The sequence below is a fragment of the Mercurialis annua genome, linkage group LG8, assembly GCF_937616625.2.
Source record: "Mercurialis annua linkage group LG8, ddMerAnnu1.2, whole genome shotgun sequence".
NCBI lineage: Eukaryota > Viridiplantae > Streptophyta > Magnoliopsida > Malpighiales > Euphorbiaceae > Mercurialis > Mercurialis annua.
This window is the reverse complement of record NC_065577.1, coordinates 39,547,344-39,561,816: the sequence shown is the minus strand read 5'-3', so window position 1 is coordinate 39,561,816 and position 14,473 is coordinate 39,547,344. Positions and strand designations below refer to the sequence as shown.

The 14,473-nt window shown below is 39.0% G+C and overlaps 2 protein-coding genes across 3 annotated transcripts; both read left to right on the top strand.

Moving 5' to 3' along the window:
• Positions 1-474: 474 nt before the first annotated feature.
• LOC126660111 (uncharacterized) lies at positions 475-6,600 on the top strand. 2 transcript variants are annotated; one of them, XM_050353445.1, is made up of 6 exons: positions 475-732; positions 4,711-4,924; positions 5,028-5,140; positions 5,221-5,520; positions 5,599-5,703; positions 6,034-6,600. In XM_050353445.1, the coding sequence occupies exons 2-6, from the start codon at positions 4,771-4,773 to the stop codon at positions 6,490-6,492; spliced, it is 1,131 nt and encodes a 376-aa protein (XP_050209402.1). In that variant the 5' UTR covers positions 475-732; positions 4,711-4,770; the 3' UTR covers positions 6,493-6,600. The 2 variants fall into 2 exon arrangements, with proteins under 2 accessions (XP_050209402.1, XP_050209401.1); XM_050353444.1 differs by having other exon boundaries at positions 5,008-5,140.
• A 642-nt stretch (positions 6,601-7,242) lies between these two features.
• LOC126662068 (uncharacterized) lies at positions 7,243-14,273 on the top strand. The gene is made up of 10 exons (XM_050355955.1): positions 7,243-8,355; positions 8,432-8,663; positions 8,755-9,272; positions 9,325-9,424; positions 9,495-9,571; positions 9,626-11,485; positions 11,624-12,199; positions 12,290-12,378; positions 13,916-14,011; positions 14,147-14,273. The coding sequence occupies exons 1-10, from the start codon at positions 7,243-7,245 to the stop codon at positions 14,271-14,273; spliced, it is 4,788 nt and encodes a 1,595-aa protein (XP_050211912.1).
• The last annotated feature ends 200 nt before the right edge of the window (positions 14,274-14,473 follow it).

Genomic DNA, 14,473 nt, shown 5'->3' with positions numbered 1-14,473 from the left:
CTGCCGCCGCTGCTTCCCCCGCTGCCGCCGCTGCTTCCCCCGCTGCCGCCGCTGCTTCCCCCGCTGCCGCCGTTGCCCACGCTGCCGCCGCTGCTGCTATATATTGTAAGTTTAATTTTTTTTATTAATTAGTTATTTAATTAAATGCTAATTATTAATTATGTTATATTAGGTTTAGGGTTATTTGTTAGGTTAGATAGGATTTTATAATTTGTTAGGTTAAATTAGATTAAAATTGTTAATTACAATTTGTTAGGTTAATTAAACCCATAACTTTGCAAATGTAATTTAGGTGAATTAATTATTGTAATTAATTTAATGTGTTTAAGTTTAAATATAATTTTTCTAGTTAATAATAATATTTAGCAAAGCTTTTTTATATTGGTTTAGATTAACTTGTTATTCAAATGTTTAATTTGATTTCTTTTGTTTAATTAGGTTAAATAATTGTTTAATTAGGTCACATAATTATTTTTAATTTTCGGTAATTTAATTAATTGTTATTTAGGACAATTAGTTGTTTGATGTAGATTGCGGTTTGTGGATTGTAATTTGCTTGCAGGACTTCCCTGAAAAATGGGTGATGCTCATTTTTAGGGGAAGTGCTGCCCAATTTTTTCTAGAAATTTAATATATTTATTGCGTGATAGGTGTGATATCCGTTAGTGTGTTGCAGCGGCTCGACATTCTTTATTGTTCTTTTATATCTGTTGCGGTTCTGCTCTACAACAAGTAAGTACCGTTATTATTTTTATTTTTATTTATAATTAATTAGTTAATTTATAAGCTGTTTAAACCTAAAATGACCTCGATTTTATTCCCACCGAATAAAATCGTAAACCTAGCCGTAGAGTTCCCGTCCCGTGTGTTCAAGCGATTGAACGACACGGGATTGTACAGTTTGTACAGTTCGCAAAACTGGTCCTCCCGTAACTCGATCACGAAAAATATATATGTCTAGTAGCGGTAGAAAAATATTCGGTTGTTTTCCAGCGTTTGTTCTCCGGGTGGATGTATAGTATATGTTATGTAACGCTTATTCCTCGCGGAATATATAATTAGCGTTACACCACATATGCTAAATATCGCACTGAAGGAGAACGACGCCGGAAGGCTGCCGAATATTTTCGCCGTTGCTAGGCATATATCGTGGCCGAGTTAAGGGGCGCCAGTTTTGCGAATGGGATAGGTCCATACCTTTAAAGCAGTCAATTACATTGACTTTGCTATTTTCGAGCGAAAACCCCTCCTAATTATCCGTGCTACAGAAATGGAATCAGACCGAAGTTGGATGTATAGGCGGCTCCAGGGCGGGTTGTTGTACCCAGGTTTTGACGAGCGCGTACAAGAGTTTGTGAATTTCGCCTTACGTCATCCTGCGTGTATGAGTGGGGCTGAGATTAAATGTCCTTGTCCTAGGACAGGATGTAAAAATACGAGTTATCGGGATGTCGAAACAGTCAAGCTTCACATTTTGCAGAAAGGGTTTGTCAAAGATTATCAAGTCTGGGTTTTTCATGGTGAGGGAAATGTTTTAAATCCCCGTCCCGTTGCAGAGCTACCGGAGTATGACGTTGACATGGAATATGAGGGGGGTGACGAGTTCAGCTCCGTTCAGAGAATGGTTATCGATGCTGCCGGTCCAGAAGTAGTGTTCACGGAGGAGGAACCGAATAATGAAGCGAAACATTTTTATGATATGATGCGGGCGGCCGAAGAACCTGTATGCCCCGGTAATAGCAAACACTCTCCCTTGTCTGCAGCTGCTAAAATGTTAGACATCAAATGTCGACATAGTGGGTCAGTAGCTTTAGTAGATGATGTGACCGAATTTATACAAGAGCTGCTCCCAGAGAACAACAAGATGCCAAAGAACTTTGCTGAAATCAAAAAGATAGTTAGAGGTCTTGGATTGCCGGTTGAAGTTATCGATTGCTGTTTTCGCAACTGCATGATTTATTGGGGGCCAGACGCGGAGTTAACACGATGCAAAATTTGCGATCACGAACGTTGGAAACCGCCCCCTAAAGGAAATTCTGTGAGACGACGAGTTAACGTCCCTTACAGGAAAATGTTTTATTTTCCTATAACTCCGAGACTGCAGAGGTTGTACGCTTCTATAGCCACCGCCAAGCATATGACGTGGCATGCAGAACACGAGATGGTTGATGGAAAAATGTGTCACCCGTCAGACTCTCCGGCGTGGAAACATTTCAGTGAATTGCATACAGAGTTTGCAGGAGAAATTCGAAACGTCAGACTAGGCCTGTGTACTGATGGGTTTCAACCATTTGGGGCCTTCGGGCAGAATTATTCATCATGGCCAGTCATTTTGACACCCTACAATCTCCCCCCAGGGATGTGTATGAAAGATGAGTTCATGTTTTTAACTGTTATTGTCCCTGGGCCTCGAAATCCTAAACACCAAATGGATATATTCCTGCAGCCGTTAATAGCTGAGCTGAACCAACTGTGGGAATTTGGAGTCCAGACATTCGACGTTCATAGGCGACAGAATTTTCAATTGAAAGCGGCACTAATGTGGACAATTAATGATTTTCCCGCGTATTCCATGTTGTCTGGCTGGAGCACATCTGGGAGATTGGCTTGCCCACACTGCATGGAAGATACCGCTGCTTTTACGCTTAAAGGGAGTAGAAAACAGTCGTGGTTTGATTGCCACAGAAAGTTCTTGCCTCGTGGTCACCCGTACCGTCGTAACACAACTCATTTCCGTAAAGGGAAAACCGTAAATCAAGAATTCAGACAGCCGAAAACCGGAGAAGAATTGCTGGCAGATGTATGCTTTGGACAGGGACGGAAAAAAGGCTTTACTCGAGTGGATTAAGTTAATAAAGTTTCCAGATGGCTATGCGTCTAACTTGTCCAGATGTGTCGATACAATCAGTTTGAAGATGCATGGAATGAAAAGTCATGACTGCCACATTTTTATGCAAAGACTTCTGCCAATCGCTCTCCGTGAGTTATTACCGAAGGAAGTGTGGGAGCCTTTAACAGAGCTGAGTATCTTTTTCCGTGAGTTAACCTCCACGTCTCTAACAGAGAAAGATCTTGAACGTATGAGGCTGGAAATCCCAAAGATACTGTGCAAGCTAGAACGTATTTTTCCGCCCAGCTTTTTTGACTCCATGGAACATCTACCCGTACATCTACCGTACGAAGCTATGATGGCAGGGCCGGTTCAGTATCGCTGGATGTACCCATTTGAAAGGTAATGTTACTGAATTTTCTCAATACTGTGTATTAACATGTAATGTTTGCTAACTGTGGCATGTGGAATCAGATATTTGAGAAAACTGAAAAAAAAAGTGTCCAATAAAGGGAGGGTAGAAGGAAGCATCAGTAGCGGATACTTGAATGAAGAAACCGCAAAATTTGCAGCTTATTACTTTTCAGAAGGTGACCCAATGATACCTGAGCGGCTGCAGAGAAATGAAGTTTGTGACATTGAAGTCGACGACAATGTTGACAGACTATCTATTTTCAAGCCTCACGGGCAATCAGTGGGTGCTTGTCGAAAGAGATATCTTGAAGATGCCGAGATTGTTGCTGCCCGGACATATGTTCTGTTGAATTGTTCAGAAATTGAAAATTACAGAGAGTAAGCTTTACTACAGATGTTAATGTAAATAATAATAACGATTCAGAGTCTAATTGTTGATTTCTTATTAACTTAAGGATTTTCGAAGGCGAGTTGCGGAGAGGAAACCCCGATATCAGCACCTCGCAAATTGAAGCAAAGTTTGAGAGTGACTTTGCCTACTGGTTTCAACAATATGTAAGTATTTTAAAAATTATATTTCGATTATTTCAGTATAAAGTTCCGATTTACAATACACTTTTACGCTACAGGTTCAAAATCCAACTGTCTGTAGTAATCCCTTCATTCTTAATCTCGCCAAAGGACCTCTTAGATCAGTCAAAACATTTAAGGGGTACCGGGTAAACGGATTCAAGTTTCAGACTCAAGCGTATGGGGAGGAACAACTTACGATGAATAGTGGAGTCTGCGTGAAGGGAACTCAATATGTCGATAACGAAAATGACTTTTATGGAGTTTTGACAGACATAATTGAGTTGGAGTATCCGGCGCTTCCAATGAAGACGACTGTCTTATTTAAATGCGAGTGGTTCGACCCAGCGCACAATTCTGGCACAATTAGTAACAAAAAATACAACATGGTGGATATTAATAACAGAAAGAGATACAATAAGTATGAACCTTTCATCTTAGCCGAACAGGCCGATCAAGTTCATTACCTACCATATCCGAGTAAAAGAAGGGATAAATTAAATTGGTGGGCAGTTTGCAGAATAAAGGCACGATCAGAACTTGACATGCCCGAGGGGATTGTCCCGGCTTTTCAAGATGACATAGAAGAAAATCCTCTCATTGTTGCAACAGACGACAATCCGACATATTTAGCTGATCAAAATGGAGAAGCTGAAGAAGATGCGTTGTTTATGCCTCCTGAACAAGAAACAGAAGATGAGTTCATCGCATCCTCATCAGACGAAGATGAAAGCGAAGAGCTTTAGTAGTTTAGTAATTTTTTTGTATTACATTTTTTAAGTGTATACTCGTTGAATTTTAATTAATATTTATTAGTTTTATGTTTCACGAAATATTTCTTAATTTATATAATGTGTTGGTTGGTTGTGGAACATGTAAAATTGACGTATGTACAGGTATGAGGGGTCGAGGCAGTGGCTCAGGCCGTGGCACAGGCCGAGGACGCGGACGAGGAGATGACCCTGTTGTTGGCGATACCGACGTTGCTGAGGAGCAACAACAGCTGGAGACCGGAGGACCTATTCAGCCTCGGCAGCAGCGTGAGCCTGGCGAGCCCCCGGCTATTCTGGACGACCAGGGCAGGGCGAGGGTTCACCCAGACCCTAGCAGGTTTGATTACTATTTAGTTTGTAATGATATCATAATATGTAATTAATTTATATGTAAACTAATTTATGCTAATCAAATCACAGGACTTTGTTGCTGGACTCAGGGCCGGTTTCTCGTGCCATCAGAGAGATTTTCAGGAAGTGCTGGTTCGAGACTGGCTATGCATGGCGTTTTCTGACTGCGGATCAGAGGGATTTCTATTTCCAGGAGTTCCAGGTAATTAAATTAAAGTTAATACATGTACGTATTGATTTTCGTGAAAAACTAACTCACATCATACGTTTTTACTGTTGCAGAAAGAATTCTGGTGGGATAGTTCTGTCTACAGCGACGAGCTCATCAGACAGGTCTTTATGACCCACGCAGCTACCCGCTACAAAGACAACGTCCATAAAATGAAGTCCAAAAAGCAGAAGCATCAATCTGTGGGCCAGGACATATGGGATGCCTGGAATGCCTTCTGGGACACAGAGGCGGAGAAGAAGAAGTCGGAGATAGCCCGGGCAAACCGGATGAGCGAGCCGGCGGGCGCCGGTACTGGACCGGTCCGTCATACCGGGGGATCCCGCTCAGCTCTCAAGCATATGGACGTGATGGTATGTTTCTAAATTCAGTAAGTAAAATTATGTTTTTTTTTTATTTTCGAACTTATTTAATCATATTTTTTCTAATAGGCTAAGGAGCTCGGCCGGAAACCGAGTGCGACGGAGCTGTACACTCGCATTCACTCCACGAAGGGTGAGAAGAAGCCTGTAGACAAGCGGGCTCAGAACATGACTGTAAGTTCTTATAAATTCATAAATCTATTAATTAGATTTAGGCTTCAGTGATGAATATATATATTGTACTTGTTAAATATATTTGGATTAAATCTTTAAGTATATAAGTTGTGTAGACTTGACGTTTGTATACTTAATTAGATTGAAAGTGTTTGTTGTTTGGGTAATATATTGTAATTTTCTTGCAGGATTTCCCTGAAAAATGGGTGATGCTCATATTATAAAGGAAATGCTGCCGAAATTTCGTTAACAATTTGAATTACTTTTCATATGTTATGCTTTTTTATTTGTCATTAACCTGAACTGATATGTTTTTTAACTGTTTTGCAGGACGCTATTGCTGAGAGGCTGGCTGCTGCGACTCAGTCGCCGACCGGAGAGGGTAGCTCGACGAGTCCAGCTGAGGTGGATGAGACCCAACTGTTTCTGGACATCGAGGGTGTCAATAAGAAGCACCGCGTGTACGGTTTAGGGTCGGCGAGTAGCAGGTATGCGGCCCCCAGTAGCAGCAGGGCGCAACGAGGCAGCTCTTCTAGGTCGACACATCTTGCGGACGAGGACATCGAGCGCCGTGTGCAGACAGGCATTCAGGAGGGCCTGCGAGAGGTTGAGCAGAGGTTAGCGGAGCAAAATCGTCAACAGCTGGCAGAGCAACGGCGTGAGCACCAAGCGGCAATGGCCCAGCTTATCCGAGAGGAGATAGCAAGGATGATGCCTAATCTTCCTCCAGAGTATCAGCCACAGTTTCCCGCTCCCCCACCAGACCGTGATGACACTACAGATTTGTAGTGTCCTGTTAGATTAGGATTCAGAACTAATTATGTATTTTTTTTCTTTTAGACGACGTTATGTGTATTTTGATATTTATCTATATATTCAGTGTCAACTTTCTATTAATTGTTATCCGTAAATGAATTTTAATTACTGTATTTACCGGATTTGAAACGACAGGGAAAACAACTGCGAAAAATGGCATAAATCTGCCGAAAAAACATAAATTGGCGACGGATTTTAAATATTGGCGACGGATAAATCCGTCGCCAACTTGCCAAATCAGAGACAAACTTGGCTACTTTGGCGACGGATTTATCCGTCGCTAGATTTCTGGAGTTGGCGACGGATATATCCGTCGCCAAACGTGCCCAGTCTGTCTCCAAATTGGACAGTTTAGCGACGGATATATCCGTCGCTAATCCGTCGCGATTCGGTCTCAGCTTTGGTCTCAGCTTGAGACCATTTCGCGACGGTTTCTGGTGAATTTAGCGACGGGTTATCCGTCGCTAAATCTGCCACGGAATACAATTTTGGTCGCTAATTTGTTTTGCGACCAAAAATGTTGCGACGGACATAGTCCGTCGCAATTCCGTCGCTAACAGCAGTTAGCGACGGAATGTGGGGCATTAGCGACGGATTTATCCGTCGCTAATGCCCTGTTTTCTAGTAGTCATCCATGCTGGCATGGCTGGGTGAACATAACTAAAAACAACTTGTGTAAAAGAGAAAATGTGGAATTAATGATCTGAATAAACTGGTATAGGTATGACGTCTCTCCAAAACCCCAAAACCCTTCCACCACCACCACCGTTATCCCCTCCGGTCATCTATTTCGAGAACTTCCCGGAACAATGGTTCTTTTCTGACCTACAGCGAGCTTTTGCCAAGTATTTCATTCAGGGACGGGTTACGTTAGCTCGTAAGAAGAATCGAGCGAATAAGAGATTTGGGTTTTTGCATATGGAACCAAATCAGGATGTCAGGGATACTCTTTATCGCTTGAATAATGTTTTTATAGGCTCATGGAGGATTCGTGCGTTTATTTCCAAATACCCACAAGCAAACCCAAACCCTAAACCTACAACCTCAGCTCCAATTGTTACTAGGGTTCCGAAACAGATCATTCATCATTCTATTAGGGATTCTAGATCGTACGTTGACGTGGTTAACAGAACAGCGATTGCATATACCTCTCCTTTGGATGTTGGAAAATTACAGAAGACCTCGGTTATTGTTACGCTCAAACATATTACAGATGTGCTTCATGTTGGGTCTTATTTGCAGAATAGAGGGATTGGTTTTGAGTCTTATTCGCTCCTTGGCGGTTTTCAAGTTCTTCTGAATTTCTTCAATCATGATGACCAGATGCAATTTATGAAGATATTTCCCACGCTTGCAGAGTTCTTCGTTTTGGTATCTCCATGGAATGGATTTTTCACCTCAGGACAACGCTTTGTTTGGATTTCCTTCACTGGAATTCCATTGATAGCATGGGATGAAGGATTTTTCACTTTGTTGGGAAATCATTTTGGTAATACTATTTCTGTTCGTCCGTTGGTTTCGAGCAAAGAGCGTATGGACTCCGGGTCTGTTTTGATTTCTACTTCTGAAACACATATAGAATGTGATTTTTACGTGAAGGTTAACAATAAGGAGGTTCCCATTCATGCCTCAGAATCAGATATTCCTATTTCGCTAGACATTATGGAAGAGGACTCTTCAGAATATACTTCTGATTCTGAAGGAAATTCTCTTAGCAAGAAATCTGGAGATGATGAGCGACTCCTTTCTGTTTTGGCAGGAGAATCAGATGTGCAAGCTGGTGATACGAGATCTAAGGAGCTTCCTTCAATCCAGAATTCCAGTAGGTCTTCTGACGTGGGTTCAGTTAACTCTAAAGCTACTTTTCCAAATCCTGATCTCATGTTCATTACTACTTAAGAAATTTAAACAGGTAACCCCAAAAGGATCCCTCCATACCTGTACGCAAAACACATATGATATTGCAGCAGCTTCAGATGGCTTAATTAAAGGGTGTAACAAACAGATCCAATCTGTTTCGCTGATTGAGGAAACAGCTGATATGAAAGCGCAGAAGACATGGGCAGTGGGATTACAGATGGGTATTTTCTCGCCTAATAATGAACAAGCAATTATTAGTCTTCTATCTCAAGGGATTTTAGGAGGTAACTCTTGAAATTCCAGATTTTTTCTCAAGGTTTATTTGATTTTTTATGATTAATCAACTTAACTTTTTATCATGGAATTGTCGTGGAGGGTTATCCTTTTCTAGAAAACAGAGAATTATTCGTTCGTTTGTTAGCAAACATGCTCTTTCTCTTGTTGGTCTTATCGAAACAAAGAAAGAAATTATTGATGATTTTCTTTCTTCTCGGCTTTGGCCAAATGGGGATTATTGCTTTTGTTTTTCGCCGTCTTCGGGAGCTTCAGGAGGTCTATTATGCTTATGGGACAAGAGGGTTCTAACAGCTTGTTCAATTATTACCGATTCTCGCTGGATTTGTATTGACTTTCAGTTTTACTCGACTGTTTTCAGATTTATCCTTGTTTATGGATGCTCTTTAGCTGCTGAAAGGATCTCATTATGGGACAATCTAGCTCCTTACTTATCCTCTGGGGGTCCTTGTATTCTGGTGGGAGATTTTAACGAAATACTTCAGCCGTCTGAAAGATTAAACTGCAATGCTTATTCGGCCAGTATGGTTCAGTTTGCTGAATTTATTCAGTCGTCTAATTTGGTGGAGGCAACTCTTCATGGTCGTTTTTTTTACTTGGTATAACTCTTTATCTCGTTCTAAAATTGATCGCTGCTTTCTGGATTCGCAGTTTTTTTCCTCTTGGCCTAATCTGTCTCTTCAAGCCTTATCGAGGAATTTTTCAGATCATTGCCCGATTTTATTTAGATCTGCAGTTCATGTTGATTGGGGTCCTAAAACATTTAAATCAATTAATGCTTGGTGGAGTCATCCGTCAATTTTTGATTTTCTTGCTGACAGTTGGAAGGATATTTCGGCTGCTTTTTCCTAATGCCAACCTTGTTATAAAGCTAAGGGAACTAAGAAAGCGTATCAAAGTGTGGAACGTTAACTGCTTTGGTAATTTAAATTCACGGCTTGAATTACTTTAGAATTCTATTAATGACTTGGAAGGATCGGAAGATGTTAGATCTTTGTCGGACATTGAGATTTCTCTTTTAGCTTCTCTGCGTAATGATTTTAATTCGGTCTCTAGTCAGATTGAATCTTTGTGGCTTCAAAAATCTAGGCTTAACTGGAGTCTCTTCGGCGATAAGAACTCTAAATTTTTCCATACAGCAGCTGTAGTACACTCTCGGAGTAATCGGATAACGAGTATTACTGTCCATAATCATTGTTACTCAAAGCCAGAAGATGTCAAACACCATGTTCATTTATTCTACAAGAATTTATACAGCCGCCATTCTTCTTCGCCTTACTCTCTTGACTCTTTGGACATTCGCCAACTTTCTGATGTTCAGGCTGCCGATCTGTGCAACTCTTTTTCCGAAGAGGAAATTTTTTCGACTCTCTCTGGTTGTGATGAAAATAAAGCCCCGGGTCCGAATGGTTTTAATTATTTTTTCTACAAAAGAGCTTGGCCTATTCTGAAACAAGATTTGATGGATCTTTTCGGCACTTTTCATAGTTCAAGTACCTTCCCCGCGGGTCTGAATACTGCATTTCTGGTGCTCATTCCAAAGTTGGCAGGCGCTTCAGATGTTACTGATTTCAGACCTATTAGTTTGATCAACGGCATCTTTAAACTTCTATCCAAAGCTCTATCGAACAGGTTAGCTCCGCTCCTCCCTTTAATTATCTCTGAAAACCAATTTGGTTTTATTAAAGGTAGGAGCATCCATGATTGTCACATGATTGCTTTCGAGTTGATTCACTTGGCTCATCGTCGTAGAGATCAGATGTTTCTTATTAAGCTCGATTTTAAAAAAGCATTTGACTCAATCTCATGGGATTTTATTCTTAAAATGCTTGTCAAGATGAATTTTAGCACCACTTGGATAAAATGGATAGCGTCCTTCTTTGATTCGGCTCAACTTTCGGTTTTAATTAATGGAAGTCCTAGTCAAAATTTTAAGATGGAAAGAGGAGTTCGGCAGGGCGATCCATTGTCTCCGATGCTTTTTGTCCTTGCGGTGGAGGGCCATAAAGCTATGCTTTCAAAGGCTGTTGAAATTAATTTAATTGATGGAATTTTGGTTGATGGGTATTCGGAGCCAGTTTCTATTCTACAATTTGCTAATGACACTTTGTTGTTCTTGCCTAATGATTTGGAGATGGTGAACAATCTCCTTCGGATTTTAAGATGTTTTGAGTTGGTTTCCGGGTTACAAATCAATTTTCAAAAGTCTGCAATCATCGGTATTTATGTTGATAACACTTCTTTAGAATCCGCTTCTTCTATTCTTGGCTGCAAGATCGATTCATTGCCTATTACCTATCTTGGTTTACCATCGTCTCTGAAACCGGTAAAAGAAAATTTATGGAACCCAGTTGTTTGTAATTTTTCATCTCGTTTGGCTACTTGGAAGTGTAACCTATTATCTCCGGCGGGTCGTCTCATCTTGATAAAGTCGGTGCTTAGTAGTCTTCCGGTCTATTTTCTGGGTTCGCTTCGTATTCCTCAATCGGTTGTCCAAAATTTAGAGCGATTGATGCGTAGATTTCTTTGGAGTGGCAATGTTCAAAGTTCGGGCTTTAGCAAAGTAGCGTGGAAAGATGTGTGTATTCCTTTCGAGGGTGGGCGTCTGGGTATTACTCCTTTGAGGATTAAGAACCAAAGTCTTCTCACTAAATGGATTTGGAAAATTATGACGGTTACTCGCTCTTCTCTTTGGTTTATGGTCGTAACTTGTAGCAATGGCTTCTCTCGTTGGTTCGAGCTTCAAATGGCAGATTCTCGCCATCTTTCACACATTTGGCGCGACATTTTTGTTGTCTGCATTCGTAATCAGGTCTGGACTATTTTTAATTCTTCATGTGGGGCGAAATTGGGGAATGGAGAGAATATTCGTTTTTGGATTGACGATTGAAATGGAAGGGAAGCTTTATATTTGAGATATCCGACCCTTTTTAATATCTGCCGGGATCAGTTCAGTTTGGTTTCTAAAGTCTTCAACAGTTCTCAGCGTGCTTTTGCTTTTAACTGGCGTAGACGTTTGCGTGTTGGGGAAGCAGCTCAGTTGGAAGATTTACAGCAGCTATTATCAGGTATTGTCCCTTCTTCTCTCATTCAAGATCAGTTTTTCTGGCTGGGGAATCAGATTTACTCTCCGGCAAGTATGGTGAAGGCCCTCTCTTCATCTTCCATTCTGTCATCGTCAGCTCGGCTAACTAAGTCAGGCTATTTTTGGAGATTTAAAATTCCTCCTCGGATCTTGTTCTTCATGTGGTTACTATGTAGAGATAGAATTTCTTCCAATATGATCTTGGTTAGAAGGGGTGTTCTTAATCAGGATTTTTCTTCATGCTTGGCTTGTCGGGAAGCAGAAACAAGCTTGCATATAATTCTTCACTGCAATGTTGCGATTCAAACGTGGAATATTATTCACAGGCGATGTAATCTTCTTTGGGCAGCTCCTCCTTCAATCTTCAACTTCTTTGATTACTGGTGCTCAATTGCTAATAGAAGACACATTAATCTTTGGAGAACACTTTGGTTTTTCTTGGTATGAGAGATATGGAAAGCGAGAAACAAGCGAGTTTTCAGACATGAGATTACTTCTCCGGATTTCATTGTCTTTTCGGCAATTTGCAAGGGCGTGGCTTATTACAAAGACATTAATAAGGGTTTTGTTTATACCGGGAATGATGTTCTTTCCAATCTTCATTTCTTCTGTCATAATGTGTAAATTGATCCTTTTTTGCCTTCCACATCTTCGTGGTTGAGCTAATCTAATTATCATTTATCAAAAAAAAAAGAGAAAATGTGAACTTGGGAAACATTATTTTATTGACGAATTTGAAATTCACCGCAAGCCGATTGCTTTTAGTAGTGTAAATTAACTATTTTAAAGGTGATTTTTAAATAAAACAACTAATGTTAATCAACCTTAATATTAGTTCTTTTATATGATAATTGAGCAACACATTAATTTAATTTAATGATTATTTTAGCGACAGCTTTCCGTCACAAAAAATGGCAGGATGAATTCCGCTAATTTTATTTAGGATTAGCAACGGATTTAATTATCTGTTTCTATGTCCATCGGTAAACATTATTTTAGTGACAAATTTGAAATCCGCTGCTAGTCGATTGTTTTTTAGTAGTGTAAATTAACTATTTGAAAGGTGATTTCTTAAATAAAATAGTCTCTCTGTTTTTTTTAATTGTTCATTTAGCCAAAATTACGCATATTAAGAAAGTTGATATTTTATTTTAAATTATAAAAATAAATTCTAATGTAAACCTACTAGTTAATAAATGTTTTATAAATTAAATTATGAAATTATTTATTAGGTAGGAATAAATTTGAAGAGTAATAGCTAAAGTCATTTTAAAAATATTAAATGGACAACTAATTATAGACAAATGCATTTGACTAAATGACAAAAAAAAAATGGAGGAAGTAATTAATGCCAATTAACCTTAACATTAGTTATTTTATACTATAATAATTGAGAAACGGATTAATTTAATTTAATGATGTTGATTTTTGTCTAACTTTGATAATTTTTTAGAATATATAAAAAGTACAGGAGCACAATATTAATTATTATAGTTTAATTATTTTAAATCAACAAAATTCAAAAGTAAATATATTATATATAAAAAATAACAATGAAGGAAATGTTATATGCTTGTAAAGATAACCTTATTTCTAAAAAAAAATTGGAAGACCCATGGTTCTAAAACATAGCCCTTTGGTTTTAAGTGGGTCCTTAATCCACATTTTCCTATATATATATAGAGGTACTCACTCCCACACTCTCTTATTTACTATTTGCTCACTCCTACTTCTTCAATTATTTATTTTCTTGTTGAGAATGGCCACCAATTCTGTAGATACAAATATTAGAGATCCAGCTCCTCTAAATATATATAGAGAACCTCAACAGGCAGCTCCACGAACATATTTGCTTACTTATAGCATCATTATGTCGTGTGTAGCTTGGGTTGTTTCAGCTATATGTTTTATTCTCCACTCAAAGTCTATCAAAGTAATTAAAGATCCCCATATTGAAATTAGTTTAGCTTTTCTAGTACTCACTTTGATTGTGTGCTTACTTTTTCAAATATTTATTTTATATTATATTCGGAATCCATGGCACTCTTATTTGCCGAACTCTAAAAAATATTTCATGGTGCAAAGATTCAACACACTTCAAAACACATCATCACGTTGTATTATGATTTTGATGATTCTTGAGATTGTGTATAACAGTGGTATATGCATCGGCACTGGATTTATCTACCGATTTATAGGTTCTAAAATCGATATAGCACTTATTGTCGGATTTACAGGTTTAGGATTTTATTGGTTAGCTCTTTTCTTTATTTTCAGATTAAAATGTCTTATTTTAACCTCTTTCACATTTTTGGATTTCTGCTTGTGTTTGGGTCTTACTCTGAGAAATGATGATAAAGACCATGTTTTTATGATTTTATCAATTAGTTTGGTGATTCTGTTTTTTGCAACATATTCCATTAGTGGATATTTGAAGAAGAAAAAACTATTGGATGCTCAAAGGCGTCCTGTACCCGCTCAGAATCAGAGGCTGCAAATTGAAAACAGGGTTTAGGGTTTCCGAAGCTGTTAATGGAGGTAGATTAGTTAGGATTTAGTTTTTTTTATGTTTTCTGGGTATTTTGGCTCTACTTAATTATGTTGTACTTTTTTATTTAAATGAAATGAAATTTCAGCTAATCTCTTTAGCTTTTACGTAAGTTCAACTTCATTATGCTATCAGAAATATTAAAAAGATCCACCACTGGAAATATT